Raw genomic sequence first — 21,917 nt, 5'->3', positions numbered from 1 at the left:
CACACAGCAAGCCGGCACTGACAACCATAGAAGTCTCCAGGAGACCTCCGGTTGTCCTGCCAGCACATCGGTGACCTGCGATCACGTGACGGGTCACTGGTGTGCGTATTTCCGGTGAGATTGACTGAAGTGCTTGTTAAATGCCGCTATTGGCGCTTGACATCTGCGTTTAACTGGTTAATTGCAATTCCACCCGTGGCTATTTCGGGTACATGTCAGCTATTGGCTGATATGTGCTGGGAAAGATGTGGGCTTATCGCTGGAGCCCACATCAAAGGGAGGGAGTCTGACATCGATGTAAATGTACACCCGATGTCGGAAAGGGGTTAAAGGGCTGTCGAGAGTGGGAGGTCATGTCAACACAAGTATACTTCTGGCTACATTCAGACTAGGCCTCTCCGGCCTCGCTCAACTCGTTTTCGTTCAATGAGGCCACTCGTGTCTAGTCTGCATGTGACCACATGTTTGAAAATTGCCAGCAGCAGAGATTCTTGACAGTGTGCACTGAGAATTCAGAAGTCTGCAGTCACACAGAATGACTGCAGACTCATCACAAGCTTGGACAACCCCTTTTTAATGCTAAATCCTAATATAAAAAGTAAAAACTATCGGCCAGTATCGCAAAAAACTTTACATCCAGGTAAAAAAAAAAAAATATATATATATATAATATACATACACTCACTGGCCACTTTATTAGGTACACCTGTCCAACTGTGTGTTAAGACTTAATTTCTAATCAGCCAATCACATGGCGGCAACTCAGTGCATTTAGGCATGTAGACATGGTCAAGACAATCTCCTGCAGTTCAAACCGAGCATCAGTATGGGAAAGAAAGGTGATTTGAGTGCCTTTGATCGTGGCATGATTGTTGGTGCCAGAAGGGCTGGTCTGAGAATTTCAGAAACTGCTGATCTACGGTGATTTTCACGCACAACCATCTCTAGGGTTTACAGAGAATGGTCCGAAAAAGAAAAAAAATCCAGTGAGCGGCAGTTCTGTGGCCGGAAATGCCATGTTGATGCCAGAGGTCAGAGGAGAATGGGCAGACTGGTTCGAGCTGATAGAAAGGCAACAGTGACTCAAATTGCCACCCGTTACAACCAAGGTAGGCAGAAGAGCATCTCTGAACGCACAGTGTGTCGAACTTTGAGGCAGAAGACCACACTGGGTACCACTCCTCTCAGCTAAGAACAGGAAACTGAGGCTACAATTTGCACAAGCTCATCGAAATTGGACAGTAGAAGATTGGAAAAACGTTGCCTGGTCTGATGAGTCTCGATTTCTGCTGCGACATTGGGATGGTAGGGTCAGAATTTGGCGAAAACAACATGAAAGCATGGATCCATCCTGCCTTGTATCAACGGTTCAGGCTGGTGGTGGTGGTGTCATGGTGTGGGGAATTTTTTCTGGGCACTCTTTGGGCCCCTTGGTACCAATTGAGCATCGTTGCAACGCCACAGCCTACCTGAGTATTGTTGCTGACCATGTCCATCCCTTTATGACCACAATGTACCCAACATCTGATGGCTACTTTCAGCAGGATAATGCGCCATGTCATAAAGCTCGAATCATCTCAGATTGGTTTCTTGAACATGACAATGAGTTTACTGTACTCAAATGGCCTCCTCAGTCACCAGATCTCAATCCAATAGAGCATCTTTGGGATGTGGTGGAACGGGAGATTCGCATCAGGGATGTGCAGCCGACAAATCTGCGCCAACTGTGTGATGCCATCATGTCAATATGGTCCAAAATCTCTGAGGAATGCTTCCAGCACCTTGTTGAATCTCTGCCACGAAGAATTGAGGCAGTTCTGAAGGCAAAAGGGGGTCCAACCCCTTACTAGCATGGTGTACCTAATAAAGTGGCCAGTGAGTGTGTGTGTGTATATATGTGTGTGTGTGTATATATATATATATATTTATGTGTATGTATATATGTGTATATATATATATATATATATATATATATATATATATATATATATATATATAATATATATATAATTTTTATTTTTTTTTTAATGGATGACGTGGTCTTTCATTAGAGCATTGGAGTTGTTCTCTTTATTTTTTCATCTTGTCCAGATGCTATGATGTTTTCACATCCACAGCTCATGTCTGCAGACTTCCATCTTCTCCACTCTTCTGCAGCACATACCCACACAATGCCCTTGAAGATGGCAGTGTCATTTATAATGCTCCTGAATAAAAGAAAAATCTTCCCTACTCTGAGCCTCAGAATAAATAACTGCCCCTCACTCTTTCTTGCACAAAATACTCAGACTGTTCCTCTTATGGTATGTGCCCTCAACAATGCCCTCTTTTAAACCCCCCCCGTGCGGGGACCCCTCTTCACCTTGTCCTCTCATTGTGCACGTTCATCAAGTTTTCATTAAAGGGGTTGACCGGGACTTTAACATTGGCCTATTTTTAGGATAGGTCACCAATGGTCTGATCAATGATTCAACACCTGACACACCCACTGGTCAGCTGCTGCCAGTGTAGGCTGTGACCAGAACTATTTTATTAGTGGTGCACAGCTCCATCCTTGGATTAGTGGCTGTGATCTGGTATGGCACACCTGCCCCCTATTGATTTGAATTTGCATGGGCAGTACCCGGCCACTACAATCAGTGGATCTGTGCTGTGCAGTGCCGACAAACACTGGGAACAGCTGATCCGCGGGGGTGCCAGGTGCTTAAAGATGGGTCATATATATTTAGTTGTGGACAACCTCTTTAAAGTCAAAGGGCCATCTGATTAATGCATGGAAATGCTGGGTCTTCCAGGGCAAGGGGTTACATAGTAAAACCAGTTGAAAGGTGCACCTTTTAGCCACTCCTCACTTTTGCTAGCATATTAGGGTCCTAAATGGGGAAAGTTAACTAAAAGGTTATTTCGGTGTTCATAATATGTAAATGCAAGCAATCTACTGCTGCTTGACATTTTCAGCTGTTCGACAGTTAAGGGGTTAATATCTCAAGGAGTCTTTCGTTTTTCGCTCCCCTTCTTTCTAGAGCCATAACTCTTTCTATCTTTCCGTCAATATGGCCATGTGAGGGCTTTATTTTTTGCGGGACGAGTTGTACTTTTGAACGACACCATTGGTTTTACCATGTCATGTACTCGAAAACGCGGGAAAAAGTTCCAAGTGCGGTGAAATTGCAAAAGTGCAATCCCACACTTGTTTTTGCTTGGCTTTGTTAGGTTCACTAAATTCTAAAACTGACCTACCAATATGATTCTCCAGGTCATTACAAGTTCATACACGCCAAGCATGTCCAGGTTCTCTATTATCCAAGTGGTAAAAAAAAAAAAATTCCAAAGTTTGCTAAAATTTCGCAATTTTACGAGACCCATAGCGTCTCCATTTTTCAAAATCTGGGGTCAGGTGAGGGCTTATTTTTTGCGCACCGGGCTGATTTTTTTAATGATACCACTTTTGTGCAAATATATTCTTTTGATCGCCTGTTATTGCATTTTAATGCAATGTCGCGGCGACTGAAGAAAAAAAGCTTGCATTTTTTAATTTTTTTTTTTTTTTTTTTTTCTCGCTATGCCGTTCAGCAATCGGATTAATCCTTCTTAATCCGGGGATTCTGAACGTGGCGATACCAAATGTGTGGGCAGATCGCCTATATGTAGCAGATTTACTGCATTGCTATGAGCGCCAACCACCGGGCAGTGCTCACAGCAATGTGCCTGAAGCAAATAGAGATCTGAGACCTGTGGTTGTCAAGACAGCGTGACGCCGACCCCTGATCACGGGACGGGTCGACAATGCGCTCACTTCTGGCCCGGCGGCCGGAAGCGCTAGTTGAATGCCCACTGTCAGCTTTGACAGCGGGATTTAACTAGTTCATAGGCTCGAGTGGATCGCGATTCTGCTCGCGCCTATTGCGGGCACATGCCAGCTGTTTATAACAGCTGACATGTGGCAACTTTGAGGTGGGCTCTCCACCACAGCCTACCTCAAAGCAGGGGATACTTACCGATGACGTACTATTCCGTCATCGGTAAGGAAGGGCTTAAACTTTTATATTCTTTTGTAGACTACAACTGCTAGACAGCAGGACTTGTTCAATGCTTGCAAATTATTCACTATTGCTTGTAATAAAAGATAACATCTAGAATATTCATTTCAACAATTACTGATGACTGGCTTACCCCAATCATCCAGAAAGTGTACCAGTCCAGCCCCATGTAGCCCATGTATTAGATTATAGCTCAATTATATGTTGTCTTTCAGGATACTGGATTTCGTTTGACTGAAGAGCTTTTATCTCATACGAGGAAATTGTTTCCCGTCGTCATCCAGTACATTGTGGATCTGCTTATCAAGGAAAATCAGAGTCTTCCAATTCACCTTAAAACAGGGTAACTCACAGATGCCACCTTGAGAGCCCACCTGCCTTTTAGCCTCTACTATTCCACAATATCTTGTTACAACATAATGTTTCCAGAGCATTAATTTTATATACAAGTTTATAATATACTTGTATACACATTCCCTTGTAAAAGCTGCTTAGCAATGCGCCCCCCCCCCGAAAGACAGAGGGAAGGGCAAAGCCAGGGATCAGTGGAGATAGGAGGGATGTAATGTGTTGCTACAACAGAGAGGGGCGATAACCAAATGTTCACACAAGCAGAGGGCAAATACCAGGAGCATGCACGTGTAGCAGCATATGAAACTGCCATACAGATGGGGGATTAAGGGTTAGCACTTCTCCTTGTGGAGAGTTTCAAGCCTGGCATGTTGGTGAGGAGGCTTCTATTCCATGCATGCTCCTCTGTGAAACTTAAATATTCAAATTCTATACAGAAAGGAAAAGGACTAGAACTCTAGCTCCATCTATTGGAAGCGGCCATCTTCAGTCATTACCCTCTAATGAGCTTTGCAATAGAACTTGGGTTATAAGCCAAACCAGAATCTCAATTTGTAGACAGTGTTTCCCCCTCATTAGTGCAAAGTGTTCCATCTGATTTGGCATCCTTCATATCATTTCTGAATATCTGAACATGTCTTTGTATGCCTATGGTAAACCGCTCAGTCACCTTCATTATCTAAAGGTGAAAGACATTTCTTGTCTGGGAGCATGTAAGGCCCAACTGGTGCTTCACAAAATCAAGGCAAGGATAGAGGTCTTTGAAGATGTGGGGCTTTAACTACTATTTGTGACTGCATATAATGACCTGAATGTCCATGACCAACCTAATTTCTTCTCTGCAGCCCAGACAGGCCAGAACTTTACTACTGTGTGGTGTACAGTGATGAATACCACACCAATGATCACTTTATCTACAGTCTGCAAAGGTCCTTGGGCAGTGACTTGAAAGAGGCTCAGACACTAACCCATGCAGCCGAGAGAGAGGTCAGTGAATGTTTGATATACACCAGTAACAATTTTAGCGTTTAGGCTATGTTTACACTAGGTGTTTTTGCTGTGTGGGTTTTTTTTTTCTTTTCCTGCTTCAAGACCTGATGTCTTGACTGAAAATGAGCTGCAGCTATAATGCAGGGTTTTCCTCTTTCTCCCGCCTGTTTTGGCGTGCTTCATTTCTCTTGTGCATGGTGATGACATTTTAGTGGTGGGGGGGGGGGGGGGGGAAATCTCATTCCGTTTAATCAGGTTTTGGCACAAAAAAAGCTGCAAACCATTGATGCCTGTTTTTGTTGTGTGTTGTTTATTTGTGTTTTTTTTTTTTTTTTTTTTTTGGTGCAGATTTTCACTACCCTTTTACTTTGACACTCTGTTGTGCAAAACACCATGCAAAGGACAAAAACCCAAGGGGTGTGCATGAGATTTCTGAAACCTGACTTTGCTGGTGCTGTAAGATGCAGCTGAAAAATTGAATAAAAAACATTGAAAAAATGCCTAGTGTGAACATGGCCTTAGGATTAGGAGTGTGCTTTAAAGTGCAAAACATGAGCTTTACTCTTTCCCTGGGTCTCCCTCTACTTAGTGTCTGTTATTGTCCGTCACATTGGCGCTGCAGTCAATTAGTGAGCACAGCGACTTGTAATCCGTCATCTTGGCCAGTTCCACTGAGTTGTGCTAATGGTTGAGGCGCTGTCTGCGTGATGTCAGCGCTGTAGACAATAGCAGATTGAGCACTGGTCCCAAGGGAGGGGAGTAAAGTGTTTTTGTTTTTTTTGTTTTGTTTTTTTGTTAATGAAATTGGGAACTACTTCGTTAAAAACTTATTAATGCAATTACAGGTTAATAAACACTGACCTATAATCTAACACTTTTTCAAATCTGAAATTGTCACGTAAGTGTTTTTTGGAACTTTAACACTGCCTATCATTTTAGTATACAGTTAGGTCCATATATATTTGGACAGACAACATTTTTCTAATTTTGGTTCTAGACATTACCACAATGAATTTTAAACAAAACAATTGAGATGCAGTTGAAGTTCAGACTTTCAGCTTTTATTTGAGGGTATCCACGTTAAAATTGGATGAAGGGTTTAGGAGTTTCAGCTCTTTAACACGTGCCACCCTGTTGTTAAAGGGACCAAAAGTAATTGGACAGATTAAATAATTGTAAATAAAATGTTCATTTCTAGTACTTGGTTGAAAACCCTTTTTTGAACTCGTAGACATCACCAGACGCTGTTTCCTCCTTTTTGATGCTCGGCCAGGCCTTCACTGGCCTAACTGTAGGTCATTAGTGTCTGACCGGTGGGGGGTGCAACGCCCGGAACCCCCACTAATCTGCTGTTCCTGGTGTCATTCATTGGAATAGTAGCCATGGCAGGGTACTGCACATCCACCTCCTATTGATATGGAGTCAACGGAGCTCTGCTGAGCAGTTCTGACCAACACCGTGAACAGCTGATCAGATGTTGATGACCCATCCTAAGGATAGGACATCAATGTTAAAGTCCCAGACAACCTCTTTAATGATTGGAAAGAAAACCGTTCTGCTATAATGGTTGTGTTATTGTCTTGAACCCCAGTGTTTTCAAAATACATTTAAGAAAAACACATTTCTTTTACCTACAATAATCTAGTTGGGTAAGTTAATGATCACCAAAGATTTGAGACCATTTGTCTTTAAGCTTAAACCAAACCTCTAAATACTCTGGTTTTAATCTTAGAGATTGGTTGCGAGGTTATAGCAGTGCTATTGCTATGGGATGTCACGATTCACCAAATGGTAGGAAAGATTTCTTGCCAAAGTGTAGCATCATTTGGCCTTTCCTAGCATATAAGGAGCATTATGCAGGATGCCAACCCTTTCCTCCAAAATCAAGAACGTGACAAAACTTCCCCGGCAACTTCACAGAAGTACTATAGCTTTGTGAAAGATTATTGAAGCTCCTTTCCTGAATATTACGGGAGACAAAGTTGGTGATTAAAACTTAAATTATTTCCATGGAAAAATCTCCTTCCCACACGAGCATTAACGACAGGTTTGACCCATTGGTCTCTTCAGCCCCAATGTGCCATAGAGTAGAGCATTTACTGATGTAAGAGCTTTGCCCGTGGACACAGTTTTCAGAGTGCACTTAGTTCAGTAGTGAGCTGGGAAATGGGGAACTGAGAAACATTAAAACTTGGTAACTGAAAATAGTTGAGTCCTTGTAAGTGGGTCTAAACCATTGGAGGTATTTTACATCTTGGTTAGATGTCTCCAAAAGTTTTGAGGAGTAATGTTTTGAACATTTTCAAAGATTTATCCAAAATAGATGCCACAACTATGCAATCAGAAGTTTGTGAAAGTGGTCAAACCTCGTCTGATTACCAAAAGTTAAGTGGTGGCAGCAGTCTGGCGCTGGGTGACCTTGTCGTCGTGCATCTCTGACCCATCTTTTTTCAGGAGCCAACATTGACAGCCATTATAGTCATTGGCCGTCCATAAACAGACCAATGAGAGCTGAGATAATCACTCTATAATGTCAGAAATGTCTTAATTATGAAACAGCCCTTTTATTATGTAGGAAACACAGAAGTCAGACTAACTAACTGACACTAACTGTGTACATTTTCTGTCTGGTATTTTACATGAACTGCTCATACTGCAGTGTGGTTGTCTGTATCATTAATACTCCGTAATCCTGCCACACTTGGTGTAAAACCCTTTTTAACCTTTTGAAACAGGGCCGTACAACTGTTAAAGAAGGCACTTTGGAAGAATGTCAGAAAATTGCACAAAATATCAAGGTAATAATCGCTTTAACAAGTTTATATTATCCTTGCTTACATATTCTGTAGCGCCCTTGTATGGTTTTTTTTTTTTTTTTTTTTGGACTGGTGGATGAAACCAGAATTGCCTGGAAGATACCCAGATGCCGCCATTAAACTCCCATCAATCTGTTTAATACTTCTTAACAAATATATGTTATCTAGAAGCAGGGCACATATAGATGGGGCTATGACTGCAGGATTACACTACACTAGATTAATTTGTAGACTGCAACCATGGTCAGAGGTCTGCGTAGGATCTGGAGAAAAGAAAATTGAAGTCACTTTTTGATCATTTTTATTGTAGATGCATTGCAGCAGCAAAGGATAATTCTTGATATTTAAAAACCTAATTGTGTTTGTATAAGCAATCTAAGTTATGTTAAATTTCTTCATCTACATAATCCTAAACAGAACCAGTCAAAAACTTTTCTCTATCGCTTCATTTGGGGACACAGGAAACCATGGGTGTATGCTGCTGACACTATGCACGAAAAAGCTTCTCCGCTGCAGTGTACACCCCACCGACTGGCACTAGGTTAATCAGTTTTAGCTTAGTGTCAGTAGGAGGTGGACACGGGTCTTTTACTAGACCCATATCTACCTCGATTTTTGTCCTTTTTTTTTTTTTACCTCTGGAGGGATACAGTGTGAAGTCACACTGTACTCCCACATATGGCGTGAACTGCCACCCTGTATCCTCATACATCTACCTGGCAGGACCTCAACCCCTAACACATGCATAGTGTGATGCAAACACTGGTCTTGCCCTCTGTCTCCTACCCACTCGCCCACCAGATCCTGTTGTTTTCGGGAGGCATGGATGTTCTTCAACCCCAAGAGGCTCGGACATCTATTGAAGGTCTTCTCATCTTCAGTAATGGAGAGGTACATCTTTTCTTCTCTCAATCAGGTTTCCTTCCAGAGGTGATGAAGATAAATTTTCTCCCTTGTCCCCTAAACTCCACATTTCTCCTACGTCTCTTTGGGGGACACAGACCGTGGGTGTTATTCTGCTTGCCACTAGGAGGACACTAAGTAAACACAGAAAAAAGTTAACTCCTCCTCTGCAGTATACACCCTCTCGCTGGCTGGGAATTCCCCAGTTCTTGCTTAGTGTCTGTAGGAGGCACTGGGGTCTGTTTTCAGACCCCACCGTTTTTATTTTATTTGAGTTTTTCTGTAAATTTTTATTTAGCAGAGTGAAGTGGGCTATTCCTTTCAACATCCCGCTCTCCCCCGAATCAACTGGCGAGAACGCGGAGTATACCTCCCCGTAACCTCTCCTGCGACTGGGGCATACCTGATTCTTCTGGGCGACGGTTCCTTTACGGTCCCGGTCTCCCCATACGGATACGAGGGCAAGCGCACGGAGAAGACATGAGGAGCGCTTCGGACGCCCTGTTCAGCCGCATGGCCTGTCCATCACCCTGCCCACAGGGAGGATCGATTTGAGGTATACCCTTTCAACAACTCCTCTGGCTCTGCTACATCACCTGGGAGGATGAGATCTGCATGCTGGGTCCTGGACAGCTCAGCCTGCATCAGCACCGGATTGGAGGTGTTGCGTCTGGTCCTGGTCCCTGGGAGAAGCTCTGACTTAATGTCAGCGGCGGTACACCGGCGCCCCATCGTGCCCCCCCCAACTCCCGGAGCTCACCACAAGTAGGCTCAGAAATTTAGTCCCTGGCAGCAATTTACATAGTGCCGCCCACAGCTAGCGCCGCCGCCCAAGTCTCTGGCGCTACTCGCTCTGTACAAGAAGCGGCCTCCTAGTCTTGGGGGGCCGTGTCCTTTTTCACCTCAGGCTCTGTGATGGCAGTGGGGGGGGGCGTGCGCACTGATGGACAGCACCTCGTGACTCTACAGGCCCACCACTATTCCTCCCGGCGACATAGCGTCAGGACCATGGGTAAGCTGAATCTGCCCTCAGAGCGAAGCTTAACCCCTTCTCTGCACATTCCCTGCAGCTCAGGAGTTGCCTGTAACCCTTTCATGGGCATTGTCTCGATGTAAGGAAGCCAGAAGGGCTACTAAGAAGCACACTGCGTTCTTTACCGCTTGTACCTCTTGCAAGACTGCCTTGCTCAGTGCCCAAACTAATCAGTTATGTACGGATTGCGACCCGGCTTGTGCTCAAACGCCATCCGCCGCCGCTTCTACAGTGCTCCCTGAGTTTAGTCCCCCTGAGTGGGCTGCGTCCCTGTCACGGTCTGTGGAATCACTGACAAAGAGGATTCCCGGAGGGAGTCTATATCCTTGAAGTCAGAACGCGTCTTTACCACCCAAGGAGGGCTCTGGCAACGGCCGGGAACCGTCCACCAGCAGGGGCCATAATCGTTCAAGGGATCCTCAGGTCTCTAGAAAGCGGACCCATGACGCATCTCCTAGTCACACTCGCGCTTCAGCATCGGTGAGTTCTGTCTCTTGCTCTACCTCTCCTAATGTTCGCAGCGAACATGACTCTGAATTCGAGTCTGACACGTTAGTCCTTCAGAATCCCCCCAAATGATCAAGAGTCGCTTGATTCTCTTATAGAATCAGTCAACAAGATTCTGACGTTGGACGAGGAAAATATTCCTGCTCCGGAACACGTTATCTCCTTTAAGAAGACTAAACGTGTACGCAGGGTATTTGCCAGCCATCCGGAGTTCAAGGACATTGTTCAGAAACGTAGGGACTGGCCACATAAACAATTCACAGGGCAAAAGCCTATCGAGGCTAAATACCCCTTTGCTCCAGATCTAATGAAAGATTGGTTACAGTTCCCATCATAGAATCATAGAGTTGGAAGGGACCTCCTGGGCCATCTGGTCCAACCCCCTGCTCAAAGCAGGATTCGCTAAATCATCCCAGTCAGATGTCTGTCCAGCCTCTGTTTGAAGACTTCCATTGAAGGAGAACTCACCACTTCTCGTGGCAGCTTGTTCCACTCATTGATCACGCTAACTGTCAAAAAGTTTTTTTCTAATATCTAATCTGTGTCTCCTCCCATTCAGTTTCATCCCATTGCTTCTAGTCTTTCCTTGTGCAAATGAGAATAAAGTTGATCCTTCTACAATGTGACAGCCCTTTAGATATTTGTAGACAGCTATTAAGTCTCCTCTCAGTCTTCTCTTTTGCAAACTAAACATTCCCAAATCCTGCAACCTTTCTTCATAAGACAGGATTTGCAGACCGGTCACCATTCTGGTCGCTCTTTTCTGAACTTGCTCCAGTTTGTTGATGTCGTTTTTTTAAAATGTGGTGCCCAAACCTGGACACAATATTCCAGATGAGGTCTCACCAAAGAGGAGTGGAGGGAAATAATGACTTCACGTGATCTAGACTGTATGCTTCTGTTAATACATCCTAGAATTGCATTTGCCTTTTTTGCTGCTGCATCACACTGTTGACTCATATTCAGTCTGTGATCTATTAGTATACCCAAGTCTTTTTCACATGTGCTGTCACTTAGCCCTATTCCTCCCATTGTATATATGCTTTTTTCATTTTTATTGCCCAGATGTAGTACTTTGCATTTCTCCCTGTTAAAAACCATTCTGTTAGTTGCTGCCCACTTCTCCAGTTTATTTAAATCTTTTTGAATCCTCTCTCTCTTCTCTAGTATTAGCTATCCCTCCTAGCTTTGTGTCATCGGCAAATTTAATCAGTTTACCCTCAATTCCTTCATCTAAATCATTGACAAAGATGTTGAACAATACAGGGCCCAGGACAGAGCCCTGTGGTACCCCACTTGAGACATTCTTCCAACTGGATGTGCAGCCATTTACGACCAGTCTTTGGGTCCGTTCACTAAGCCAGTTATGAATCCACCTAACAGTTGCCTTGTCCATTCCATACTTAGTCATTTTTTCAATAAGGATTGTATGAGAGACTTTGTCAAATGCTTTGCTGAAGTCAAGATATGGTGGACCCTACTGTATGGTGCCTTGCCTCTAAGACGCTTCTATCCGTTTCTGAGGGCTCTTTAGTCAGAAACCCCTCCGATCGTCAAATTGACTACCTCGCTCGCTCAGTCTTTGAAGCTTCAGGAGCGGCACTTTTTCCATCTTTCGCGACGACTTGTGTGGCTAAGGCAATGGCCGCTTGGGCAGAAGTCTTAATTACTGCCTTCAAAGGTAGCAATCTTCCTCCGGAGGCAACCTGTGTTGCCAGGCAGATAATTCACGCAGGGAACTTTTGTAGTGGACGCTTCTTTAGATGCTGCCAATTGCGCTGCTCAGGCTGCTGCTAATGCAGTCCCCATTAGAAGAGCCTTGGGGTTCCGCGACTGGTGGGCGGATTCCACCTCCAAAAGATCGTTGACTTTTGAAGCATATTCTTTCCCCCAACAAAGGGCTGTCCGTTTCGTAATCAACAGTCAACTCGCTTTTGACCTTTTCGCAACAATTCCAGTTGGTCCTCCACAACCTTCTCTTCCGGTTCAGGTCAATCCACGCGTGGGGACACAGGTTCCCAGGTGTCATACAGACCTAACCACTCTTGGAAGCCCAGGCCTAGGGCATCTGGATCTAGGGGAGCCAGATCCCATAGATCCTCTACACAATGACTTGTTGCGGTATCCAGCGGACACCGACAAAGTAGGCGGTCGTTTACTTTCATTCAGTCAGATATGGCTCGTGGTTGTTCACCTCCCAAGACAAAGAACAGCCTTGCTTCGGGCCGTTCATGCCCTGCAAAGGGACGGAGTCATCATTCCGGGTCCCTCAAGACGAAAGGTTCAGGAGTTTTTATTCCAACCTTTTTGTGGTTCCAAAGGACGACGATGCGGCCTATACTGGACTTCAAACTGTTAAATCAGTTTGTCAAGGTACGGCGATTCTGAATGGAATCCCTCTGATCAGTTGTCGCCTCCATGGATAAAGAGTTCCTAGCATCCATGGATATCAAAGATGCTTACCTTCACATCCTGATTTGCTCGTCCCACCAGCAGTTTGTGTTTTACAATTCGCAAGGAACACTTCCAGTTCATTGCCTTGCCTTTCGGACTCTCCACCACCCCCCAAGGTCTTTTATCAAGGTCTTGGCAGCTGTCATGGCCGTTCTTCACGCTCGGAGTGGTGGTACTGCTGTATCTGGACGACCTGCTGCTCAAGGGTCCATGCCTTCCAGCCTGCGAACAATCCGTGGATATCGCAGTAAATACGCTTTCTCGCCTGGGATAAACTTCGAAAAGTCTTCCTCCAACACAGGCCCAGCAGATTCCCTTTTTGGGAATGATATTGGACACTTCCCCTGGGTTGGTCATTCTCCCTCCAGAAAAGGCCCAAGCCTTATAACAGGGAGCGCGGACTCTCTTCCGACTGGTTTCTCACTCCATACGTTTCAGCATGAGTTCTCGGAAAGATGGTGGCAGCGATGGAAGCGGTCCCCTTCGCACAGTTCCAACTCCGCCCTTTACAACATGCGTTGCTGTTGACTTGGGACAAGAACCCTTACTCTCTGGACCGTCGGTTCCTTCTGTCCCTGCGGGTCAGACCAGCCCTCAAGTGGTGGATGCTGAAATCCTCCCTGAGTCAAGGGGAGTCTTTTCCGCACTGGTCACGTCAGCACACTGCGTGCTGGATTCAAAATCAGAGATGGAGGAGGTGGGGCCACCCAATATTTAAAGGGGTTGGCCCAAAAGAATGGCAGCATTTGCTGTAGCTCCAAACATTTAAGAGCAGCAACTGCAGCATCACCTGATGCCACCACAGCACCAGCAGCCACCATCACCATCTTCTCTACTGCAAGCATCACAGGAGCCCCCCCCCCAGTGCCGTCAGCAGCATAGAGGGCGCGATAGCAGTCATGCAGGCGGCAGGACCAGCCAGAGAAGCAAGGCGGGTCACAAGCCCACTGCTAGAGAAAGACGTTCTTCAGAACCAACTCGGCCTCTGTCTTCGGTACTGTAGATTGATCAGCAGGTGGTAAGTGATCTACGTGAATGTTCATTATACTAAAACAGCCCTCCCTTCTATGTTTCCTTGTTAGGGAAGACCCCTGAAGCACACCTCCAAACAAAATAGGGAGTGTGCCCTGTGCAAGGGCAATCTACCTAGCTCTTATAAGTCTCTTCCTGGAGTGTATACAGCAAACCATATCAGAAGAGACACCCAGGTTTGCTATAGACCTTAAATCTATCATCTGATCAGAGGTCCAGGAATCCTTAAGGGACCTGATGGGAAAGTAAGGGATCAGTTCAGCTTGGGTCTGGAATAATCATCCTCCTCCGAAGAGGTTACAGGGGGTAGGCCGCCTTCCCGGCAGAGGATACTGACAAGCTGGCTAGCGCCATAAGATCCACTATGGGCATCTCAAACCCTAAATCTACAAAGTCAGTCCAGGACATTGTTTGGGGGCCTGAGTCAGAGGAAGAGATGTTCCTTTCCAGTTAATGAGATCATCAAAATGCTCATCAAGGCATGGAAGCCAGAAAGGAAAGGGCCACTGCCGTCATCTTCGACGATGAGATACCCCTTTGAAGAAGAGGCAGGCATATGGGGAAAGACCCCAAGGATTGATGTTGATGTAGCTAAAGCAGTTAAAAAATCCACTTTGCCCTTTGGTTTGGGGACTCTAAAAGACCCTTTAGACAGGGAAGCTGAGACCTTCCTGAAACAGGCATGGGAATCTTCATCAGGTTTATTAAAACCAGCAAAAGCAGCAACCTGCACCGTGAGATCATTGATGGGGTGGTTGTAACAGCTAAACGACTGTCTAAAGGACAATACCCCAAGAGAGGAGATTCTTACGGATCTGCATCTATTACAGGGATCAGCTTCCTTTTTAACCAATTCCTCGGCTAACGCTGTAAGGTTAGCGGCAAGATCAGCAACCCTCTTTAACGCTGCCTGTGGAGCTCTCTGGCTCAAAAGCTAGCCAGGGGATGCTCAGTCCAAAACTAGATTATACTCTATTCCATGTGAAGCCAAATATCGCTTTGGGCAATATTTTAGAAAAGGCAGCAGGCAAGAAGGTTTCCTACTCTCACGTCCGCAGTTCAAAAGTTCCTTTCGGAGGAGATGATATAGCAGGAGAAGGCCACCCAAAGATCAGGATGATTGGAGAGCTAAGAAGCCAAAAAGCAAAGGTTTCATGTGTGGGGGTTTCTTGTTAAGAAACCGAAAATCCTCCAAGTGGTGGGCCGCCGCAGGTACGAGGAAGGCTGTCACACCTCCGAACTGCCTGGGAGATCTCTGCCAATACTTGGGTACTCCACATAATATGAGGACTGAAGCTAGAGTTTTCATCTATCCCTAGGCATAGCTTCAGGATCTCATCCCCCAGATCCTGGAATGAACAGGCACTGGAAGTGTAGGTGTTACTCTTGCTTCAAAAGAGGGTGCTAGTGGAGGTACCGGTTAATCAGCAGGGGAGGGGATTTTATTCTCCCCTGTTTCTGATAAAGAAATCAAAACCATCATACAGGATTGTCATCAATCTGAGAGGCCTCAACAGATTCTTGGTCTACAGGTCATTCAAGATGGAGTCCATAAAAAGCAATCAAGATCCTATTCCACGGCTGTTATGAGTGTTACTCTATCGCCTCATTGGGGGACACAGAACCATGGGTGTTATGCTGCTGTCCACTAGGAGGCGACACTATGCATAATCTGAAAAAGATTAACTTTGGCTCCTCCTCTGCAGTATACACCCTTGGACGGCATCAGCCTTCTCCAGTTTTTGCTTAGTGTCGCAAGGAGGCACACCTAAGGATTTTTTTTTTTTTCTCTTCGTTTTTTTTCTTCCGGAATACAGATTGAAAAAAAAAAGTGGGTCTCCAGCGAGACTCCCGTCATGGCTCCTTCCTTGGCCCAATTTTTTTTTTTTTTTTTTTTTTTTTATATAAAGGAGTGCCCAGTTGAAGCTGGGGTGGCGGTTCCCCATGTCGCTCGGGTACTGGTCCGAAGTTGAGACCCCCCCCCTCCTTCCCCAACCCCTTTTGGGGTCTGGGTTGAGGTCGAGGCGAGGATGAAGACCCCCCTGATGGTGACAGACGCACCCTCCCTAATCCCCCTCAGGGGGCCTTGGGTTGAGACGCTTCAGGTAGGGTCGGAGAACAGGCAGCATCCAGGGACCCCAGACCAGCTGTGGGATCCCGCTGGGGCCGGGGAAAGGTGCAGGCAGACTTGGCACGTCAGAGACAGGGCTCTCTGCGCCCCTGTATCTGCAGCGGCTCCATAGCGCTTCAGGGGGACCCCCCCCCATACAGGCACTGCTACCCCTGCTGACCCCACCGCTAGCCAGCCGTCCATTCCGGGGGCGTCTGGTGCAGATCCGACCCCCCCCCCCCCCCCCCCCTCCCGGACTACCGTGCCGCCCTGGAGCCCTCCTGGGCATCAGGTCGCTAATTGAGACCGCGGCTTCGGCCTAGCTGAAGCCGCCGCCTTTTTCCCCGCCCCACGGATGACTAATATGACACTCTATAGTGTCATAGAAGGGGCGGATCGAGACCGAGGGCACGTTTTTACATAGCCCTGCGTGCCCTTTTCAGCTCTCCGCCCCCTTCTCCTCAGCGTCCCGGTGGCCATTTTTCAGGCTGCATGCCATACCTGACAACGGATGCCTTCAGCAGGGAAGAGAGCCACAGCAGTCTCTGGGGGGCACAGAACTGTGATTTGTCGGCGCTGGACCTAGGGGCACACTGGTGGGTAAGATCACAGCTGGGTTCTCTTTACTCAAGCTGTGAATCTATATTACCTATAAGGCTCTCTGTGGGTTTCCTCTGCGTAGCCACCCCTGTAGGGTCCCTGATAGCCAGCCTCTGTGCACTATGCCAGGCTCAAGAAAAGAAAGACAACCAGGCAGGACTGTTTTTATGCATTCTGCACAGCCTGCAAAACCACTCTCCCCAGTGGAAGCACGTATCCGCATTGCCGGGATTCTGGGTCAGAACCCCAGGGAGTCCCTACCAACGCTTCAGTGTCAGATACCACGCCGGAATGCGCTACTCAGATGTCGCAGTCTGACACAGTCCATAGATGACATAACCGCTACATTGCTGCAAGCTCTGCTGGGTCATGTCTCGGCTATGAACGTTACCCAGCAAAAGGACAGCTTGTCTCAGGAACATGCTGTTTCTGACACTCAGACGTAAGCGGACCCACAGGTCGCGGTCACCTGTGTCGTCCTTTAGCACACGGTCATCCCCCTCCAGGGAGAGACAGTCATTCCAGGTCACCTAGACAGTCCCCTATCAGACAGACAATTCAGTTCACCACCGCTATCCCTGACCACAGAAGACCCCCGCCCCAGTTCGCCCACCAGGGAACGCCTTAGTGATATGCAGGATTCGGAAGGCATCTGTGACTCCGACTCAGACAACGAAACAGAGAGGTCTGTGGTACCTTGTCCCCCTAGCAATACAGCGCTAGTTGAGGACATAATCTCTGCCATCCATCGGGTGCTGGAAATTTCAGACCCAGCCCCAGAACATAAGATTTGCTTTTAAAGTGTTCTGAAACCGCCTAAGGTCTTCCTTAATCACCCAGAGTTTCAAACGATACTTACTAAGCAGTTTTCACAGCCTGAGAGAAAATTTGCCAATTGCAAATATTTGGAAGCGAGGCACCCCTTCCCAGGGAAGGACACCAAGGGGTGGACAAATCCAACCGAAGTGGACCCCCCCAGTATCTAGACTAGCAGCACAGACCCTACTCTCACTGACAGCTCAACCCTCAGGGACGCAGCAGACCGGCAAGTAGAACGCATGACTTGTTCAGTTTTCGAAGCGGCAGGGGCCTCCCTGGCCCCTGCGTTCGCTTCAGTTTGGGCGGCCAAGGCCATCCTGGTTTGGGCCAAAGAACTGCAAGATGGTCTTCAAGCTTCAAATCCCGGGCTTTCGGATCAAGCGGTTCAAATAGCAGTGGTAGCAGACTACATGCTTCATGCAGCCCTAGACTCAGCAAGAGGTCTAGCGGGGATAGCGGCAAACTCCATTGCGATTTGGCGTATCCTCTGGCTGCGGGAATGGAAAGCGGACGCGGCCTCAAAGTAGTCCCTCACTCATCTTCTGTACCTTAGTGGAAGGCTTTTCGGCGAAAAGTTGGACACAATGATATCCAATGCCACTGGGGGTAAGAGTACTTCTCTCCCTCAACTGAAACCTAAACGCACGTTTAAACGGCGTAACTAAACACGATTCCGATTCTTTCGGGTTTCTTCGGGCTGGTCCGTCTCGCGCCCAGCGCAAAATCGCTACCGCTCCCCACGCAGGGACAACCCACGGACGTGCCGGACAGGACTTGGCAGTCGAAAGCAGGCCAAGTGAAACCCAAGGGAGGAAGACCTCAGAACTTCGCTTCATCATGACTCACGAACTCCGGAAGACATCCCACCAGTAGGCGGGCGACTTCTACTCTTTCAGAAAGTCTGGCTGCCTATTACAGTAGACAGGTGGGTCAGGGAAATAGTGTTTTCCGGATACAAGATAGAGTTCACATCCACTCCACCTAACCGGTTCTTCCTCTCTGTTCCACCAACACCACCAGACAAGGCTCGTGCCTTCCACCAAGCGGTCTCCTCTCTCCTTCAAGCAGGAGTCGTAGTACCGGTTCCGGGGAACGAAAGATTGAGGGTTCTACTCCAATCTGTTTGTAGTTCCCAAGAAAGGAGGCAGCGTCCGGCCTATACTAGACCTAAAGCAACTCAACAAATATGTACGGGTCCGTCATGTTTGCATGGAGTCCCTCCGGTCCATCATAGCGTCCATGGAACAGGGAGAATATCTCGCCTCCCATAGATAAACAGGATGCATATCTTCACATACGAATTGCTCCCACCCATCAAAGGTTTCTTTGGTTCGCGATCAACCAGAACCACTACCATTTCGTCGCTCTACCGTTCGGACTCGCCACGGCTCCAAGAACGTTTACCAAGGCCATGGCCGCCACCATGGACGTGCTGCACTCCAGAGGCATTCTAGTCGTTCCGTACCTGGACGACCTTCTCATCAAGGCTCCCACCTTCAGGGATTGTAAGGTCAGTGTCTCAATCACAATCGACACCCTGAGTCGCCTGGGCTGGTTATTCAACCTACAAAAGTCATCGACTACCCCGAGTCAGTCCCTGACCTTCCTAGGGATGCTATTCGACACCTCCAGGGGTCTGGTGCTCCTCCCCAGGGACAAGACACTGGCTCTCCGCCTGGGGAGTTCGCATACTCATCCGCAATCCTCCCCGATCTCTCCGGTTTGCCATGAGTCCTCGGCAGGATGGCAGCAGCAATGGAGGCAGTACCATTTGCCCAGTTTCACCTCAGGCCTCTTCAACTAGCCATCCTCAAGTCTTGGGACAGGAATCCCTTCTCCCTCGACACGGAGTTCCGGTTGACAACGTCAACCAGGAGGTCCCTACACTGGTGGCTCAAGCCAACTTTGCTTGCAAGCGGAAAACCTTTTCTCTCAGGTCAATGGAAGGTTCTGACCACCAATGCAAGCTTGACAGTTTGGGGTGCGGTGCACCTACATCACAGGGTGCAAGGCAAGTGGTCATCAGTGGAAGCGTCCTTGCCCATCAATATTCTGGAAATCCGAGCCATCTTCCTGGCACTGAGAGCCTTTCATCACTTGCTGGCAGCCTCTCGCATACGGATACGGTCGGACAATGCCACGGCGGTGGCATATGTGAATCACCAAGGCGGGACCCGCAGTGCCCAGGCGATGAGAGAAGTGGCACATATCCTCAACTGGGCGGAAGACACAAGGTCGGTTCTCTGCGGTCCCCATTCCTGGTGTGAAACTGGGAAACCAACTTCCTCAGCAGGCAAGGAATGGATTCGGGGGAGTGGTGTTTCCACCCTGAGATTTTTCATCAGATCTGCCAGCGCTGGGGGACCCCGGATGTGGAACTAATGGCATCCCATCTCAACGCCAAGGTCTCAAATTTCGTGGCCAGGACACACGACCCGCGGTCGCTCGGAGCGGATGCCCTGGTTCAGGACTGGACCAAGTTCCAGATCCTGTACATTTTTCCACCCCTCCCCCTGATCTCCAGAGTCATGAGGAAGATCAAACAAGAGGGAGTTCCAACCATCCTAATCGCGCCGGACTGGCCCAGACGTACATGGTACGCAGACATCATACATCTTACGGTAGATGCCCCCTGGTGTCTCCCCGACCGTCATGACCTTCTGTCACGAGGTCCGTTCTACCATCAGAATTTAGGGGCTCTAAATTTGACGGCATGGCCCTTGAAACCTGGGTACTAACCCAGGCAGGGTTCACACCGGAAGTTATTACGACCATGATCAGGGCAAGGAAGCCAGCCTCCGCCAAGATTTATCGTACTTGGAGAGCTTTCTTTTCCTGGTGTGAATCTCGCGGACAGATCCCACTCCCTTATTCCCTCTCGAACGTACTAGGTTTCCTTCAGTCGGGTCTAAACACCAGTCTATCCCTCGGCTCGCTTAATAGCCAAGTGTCAGCGCTTTCAGTTCTTTTTCAAAAGCGTATTGCTAAAAAGCCGCAAGTGAGGACTTTTCTTCAGGGGGTTTCCCGATTGGTTCCCCCCTACAGACATCCACTGGAGACGTGGGACCTTAACTTGGTCCTTACAGCATTGCAAGCACCACCTTTCAAACCCCTTAAAGAAGTCCCACTCCGCGTTCTGTCAGAGTGGTTTTTCTAGTGGCAATCACTTCGCTACGCAGGGTGTCTGAATTGTCAGCACTTAAGGTGTTTCTCCGTACAGTGCCATCCTTCCTTCCGAAGGTTGTGTCCACCTTTCACCTCAATGAGGAAATCTCACTGCCATCCCTTTGCCCGGTTCATAGAGTAGAGAAGGCTCTGCATACGCTTGACCTCGTCAGGGCATTACGTGTTTGTGTCTAGGACTGCACCCTTCCGGAAGTCCGATTCTCTTTTCATTCTTCCGGAAGGCGTTCGCAAGGTTCTGCCGGCTTCCAAAGCTATTCTTGCCAGGTGGATCAGGTCCGCCTTAACAATTCTCCTCTTCCGGCCGGTATCACGGCACACTCTTCGCAGGCGGTAGGGGCTTCCTGGGCCATTCGGCACCAGGCTTCAGCACAACAAGTATGCAAGGCAGCCACTTGGACTAGCCTACACACGTTTACGAAACACTACAGTGCTCATACCCAGTCCTCAGCGGACGCGAGCCTGGGTAGATGGGTTCTGCAGGCGGCAGTGTCCCAAATTTAGGGACCTGCTAGCACAATATTCGTCCATTGCTTCCCACCCAGAGACTGCTTTGGGACGTCCCATGGTTCTGTGTTCCCCAATGAGGCGACAGAGTAAAGGAGATTTGTGTACTCACTGTAAAATCTTTCTCTTGGCCTCTAATTGGGGGTCACAGCTCCCTTCCCTGTTGCCCTTACGGGCTGTTACGGTTGAGTTCTCATATTGTTCTTTGAGCTCGTACATAGTAGCCTTCTTACAGGCATGGTTGTTATTTCTGTTATGTTCCTCCTAATGCTTTTGCACAAAACTGGAGAAGGCTGACGCCGTCCAAGGGTGTATACTGCAGAGGAGGAGCCAAAGTTAATCTTTTTCAGATTATGCATATTGTCGCCTCCTAGTGGACAGCAGCATAACACCCATGGTTCTGTGTCCCCCAATAAGAGGCTAAGAGATTTTACGGTGAGTACACAAAAATCTCCTTTTTTGACCTAAGATGCATTATCATATCCCCATTCACCAGGAAGTCCAGCAATTCCTAAGGGTAGTGGTGCATGTAAAAGGTCAGCTCAGACATTCAGTACAGGGCACTTTCCTTC

At 47.5% G+C, this 21,917-nt stretch overlaps 1 protein-coding gene across 3 annotated transcripts in view; it reads left to right on the top strand.

Moving 5' to 3' along the window:
• UBR1 (ubiquitin protein ligase E3 component n-recognin 1) overlaps positions 1 to 21,917 on the top strand; it is a 361,652-nt gene that overhangs the window by 93,457 nt on the left and 246,278 nt on the right. For all 3 annotated transcript variants that reach the window (XM_073577633.1, XM_073577632.1, XM_073577631.1), the window contains exons 5-7: positions 4,256 to 4,383; positions 5,237 to 5,378; positions 8,117 to 8,179. In XM_073577633.1, the coding sequence (XP_073433734.1) occupies positions 4,256 to 4,383; positions 5,237 to 5,378; positions 8,117 to 8,179 (333 nt within the window). The remainder of the gene's footprint in view (positions 1 to 4,255; positions 4,384 to 5,236; positions 5,379 to 8,116; positions 8,180 to 21,917) is intronic.

This window comes from Dendrobates tinctorius, unplaced genomic scaffold (assembly GCF_039654945.1).
Source record: "Dendrobates tinctorius isolate UK_male_01 unplaced genomic scaffold, ASM3965494v1 ptg000057l, whole genome shotgun sequence".
Lineage (NCBI taxonomy): Eukaryota > Metazoa > Chordata > Amphibia > Anura > Dendrobatidae > Dendrobates > Dendrobates tinctorius.
Note: the sequence above shows the minus strand (reverse complement) of the source record. Positions and strands in the feature narration are given on the sequence as shown.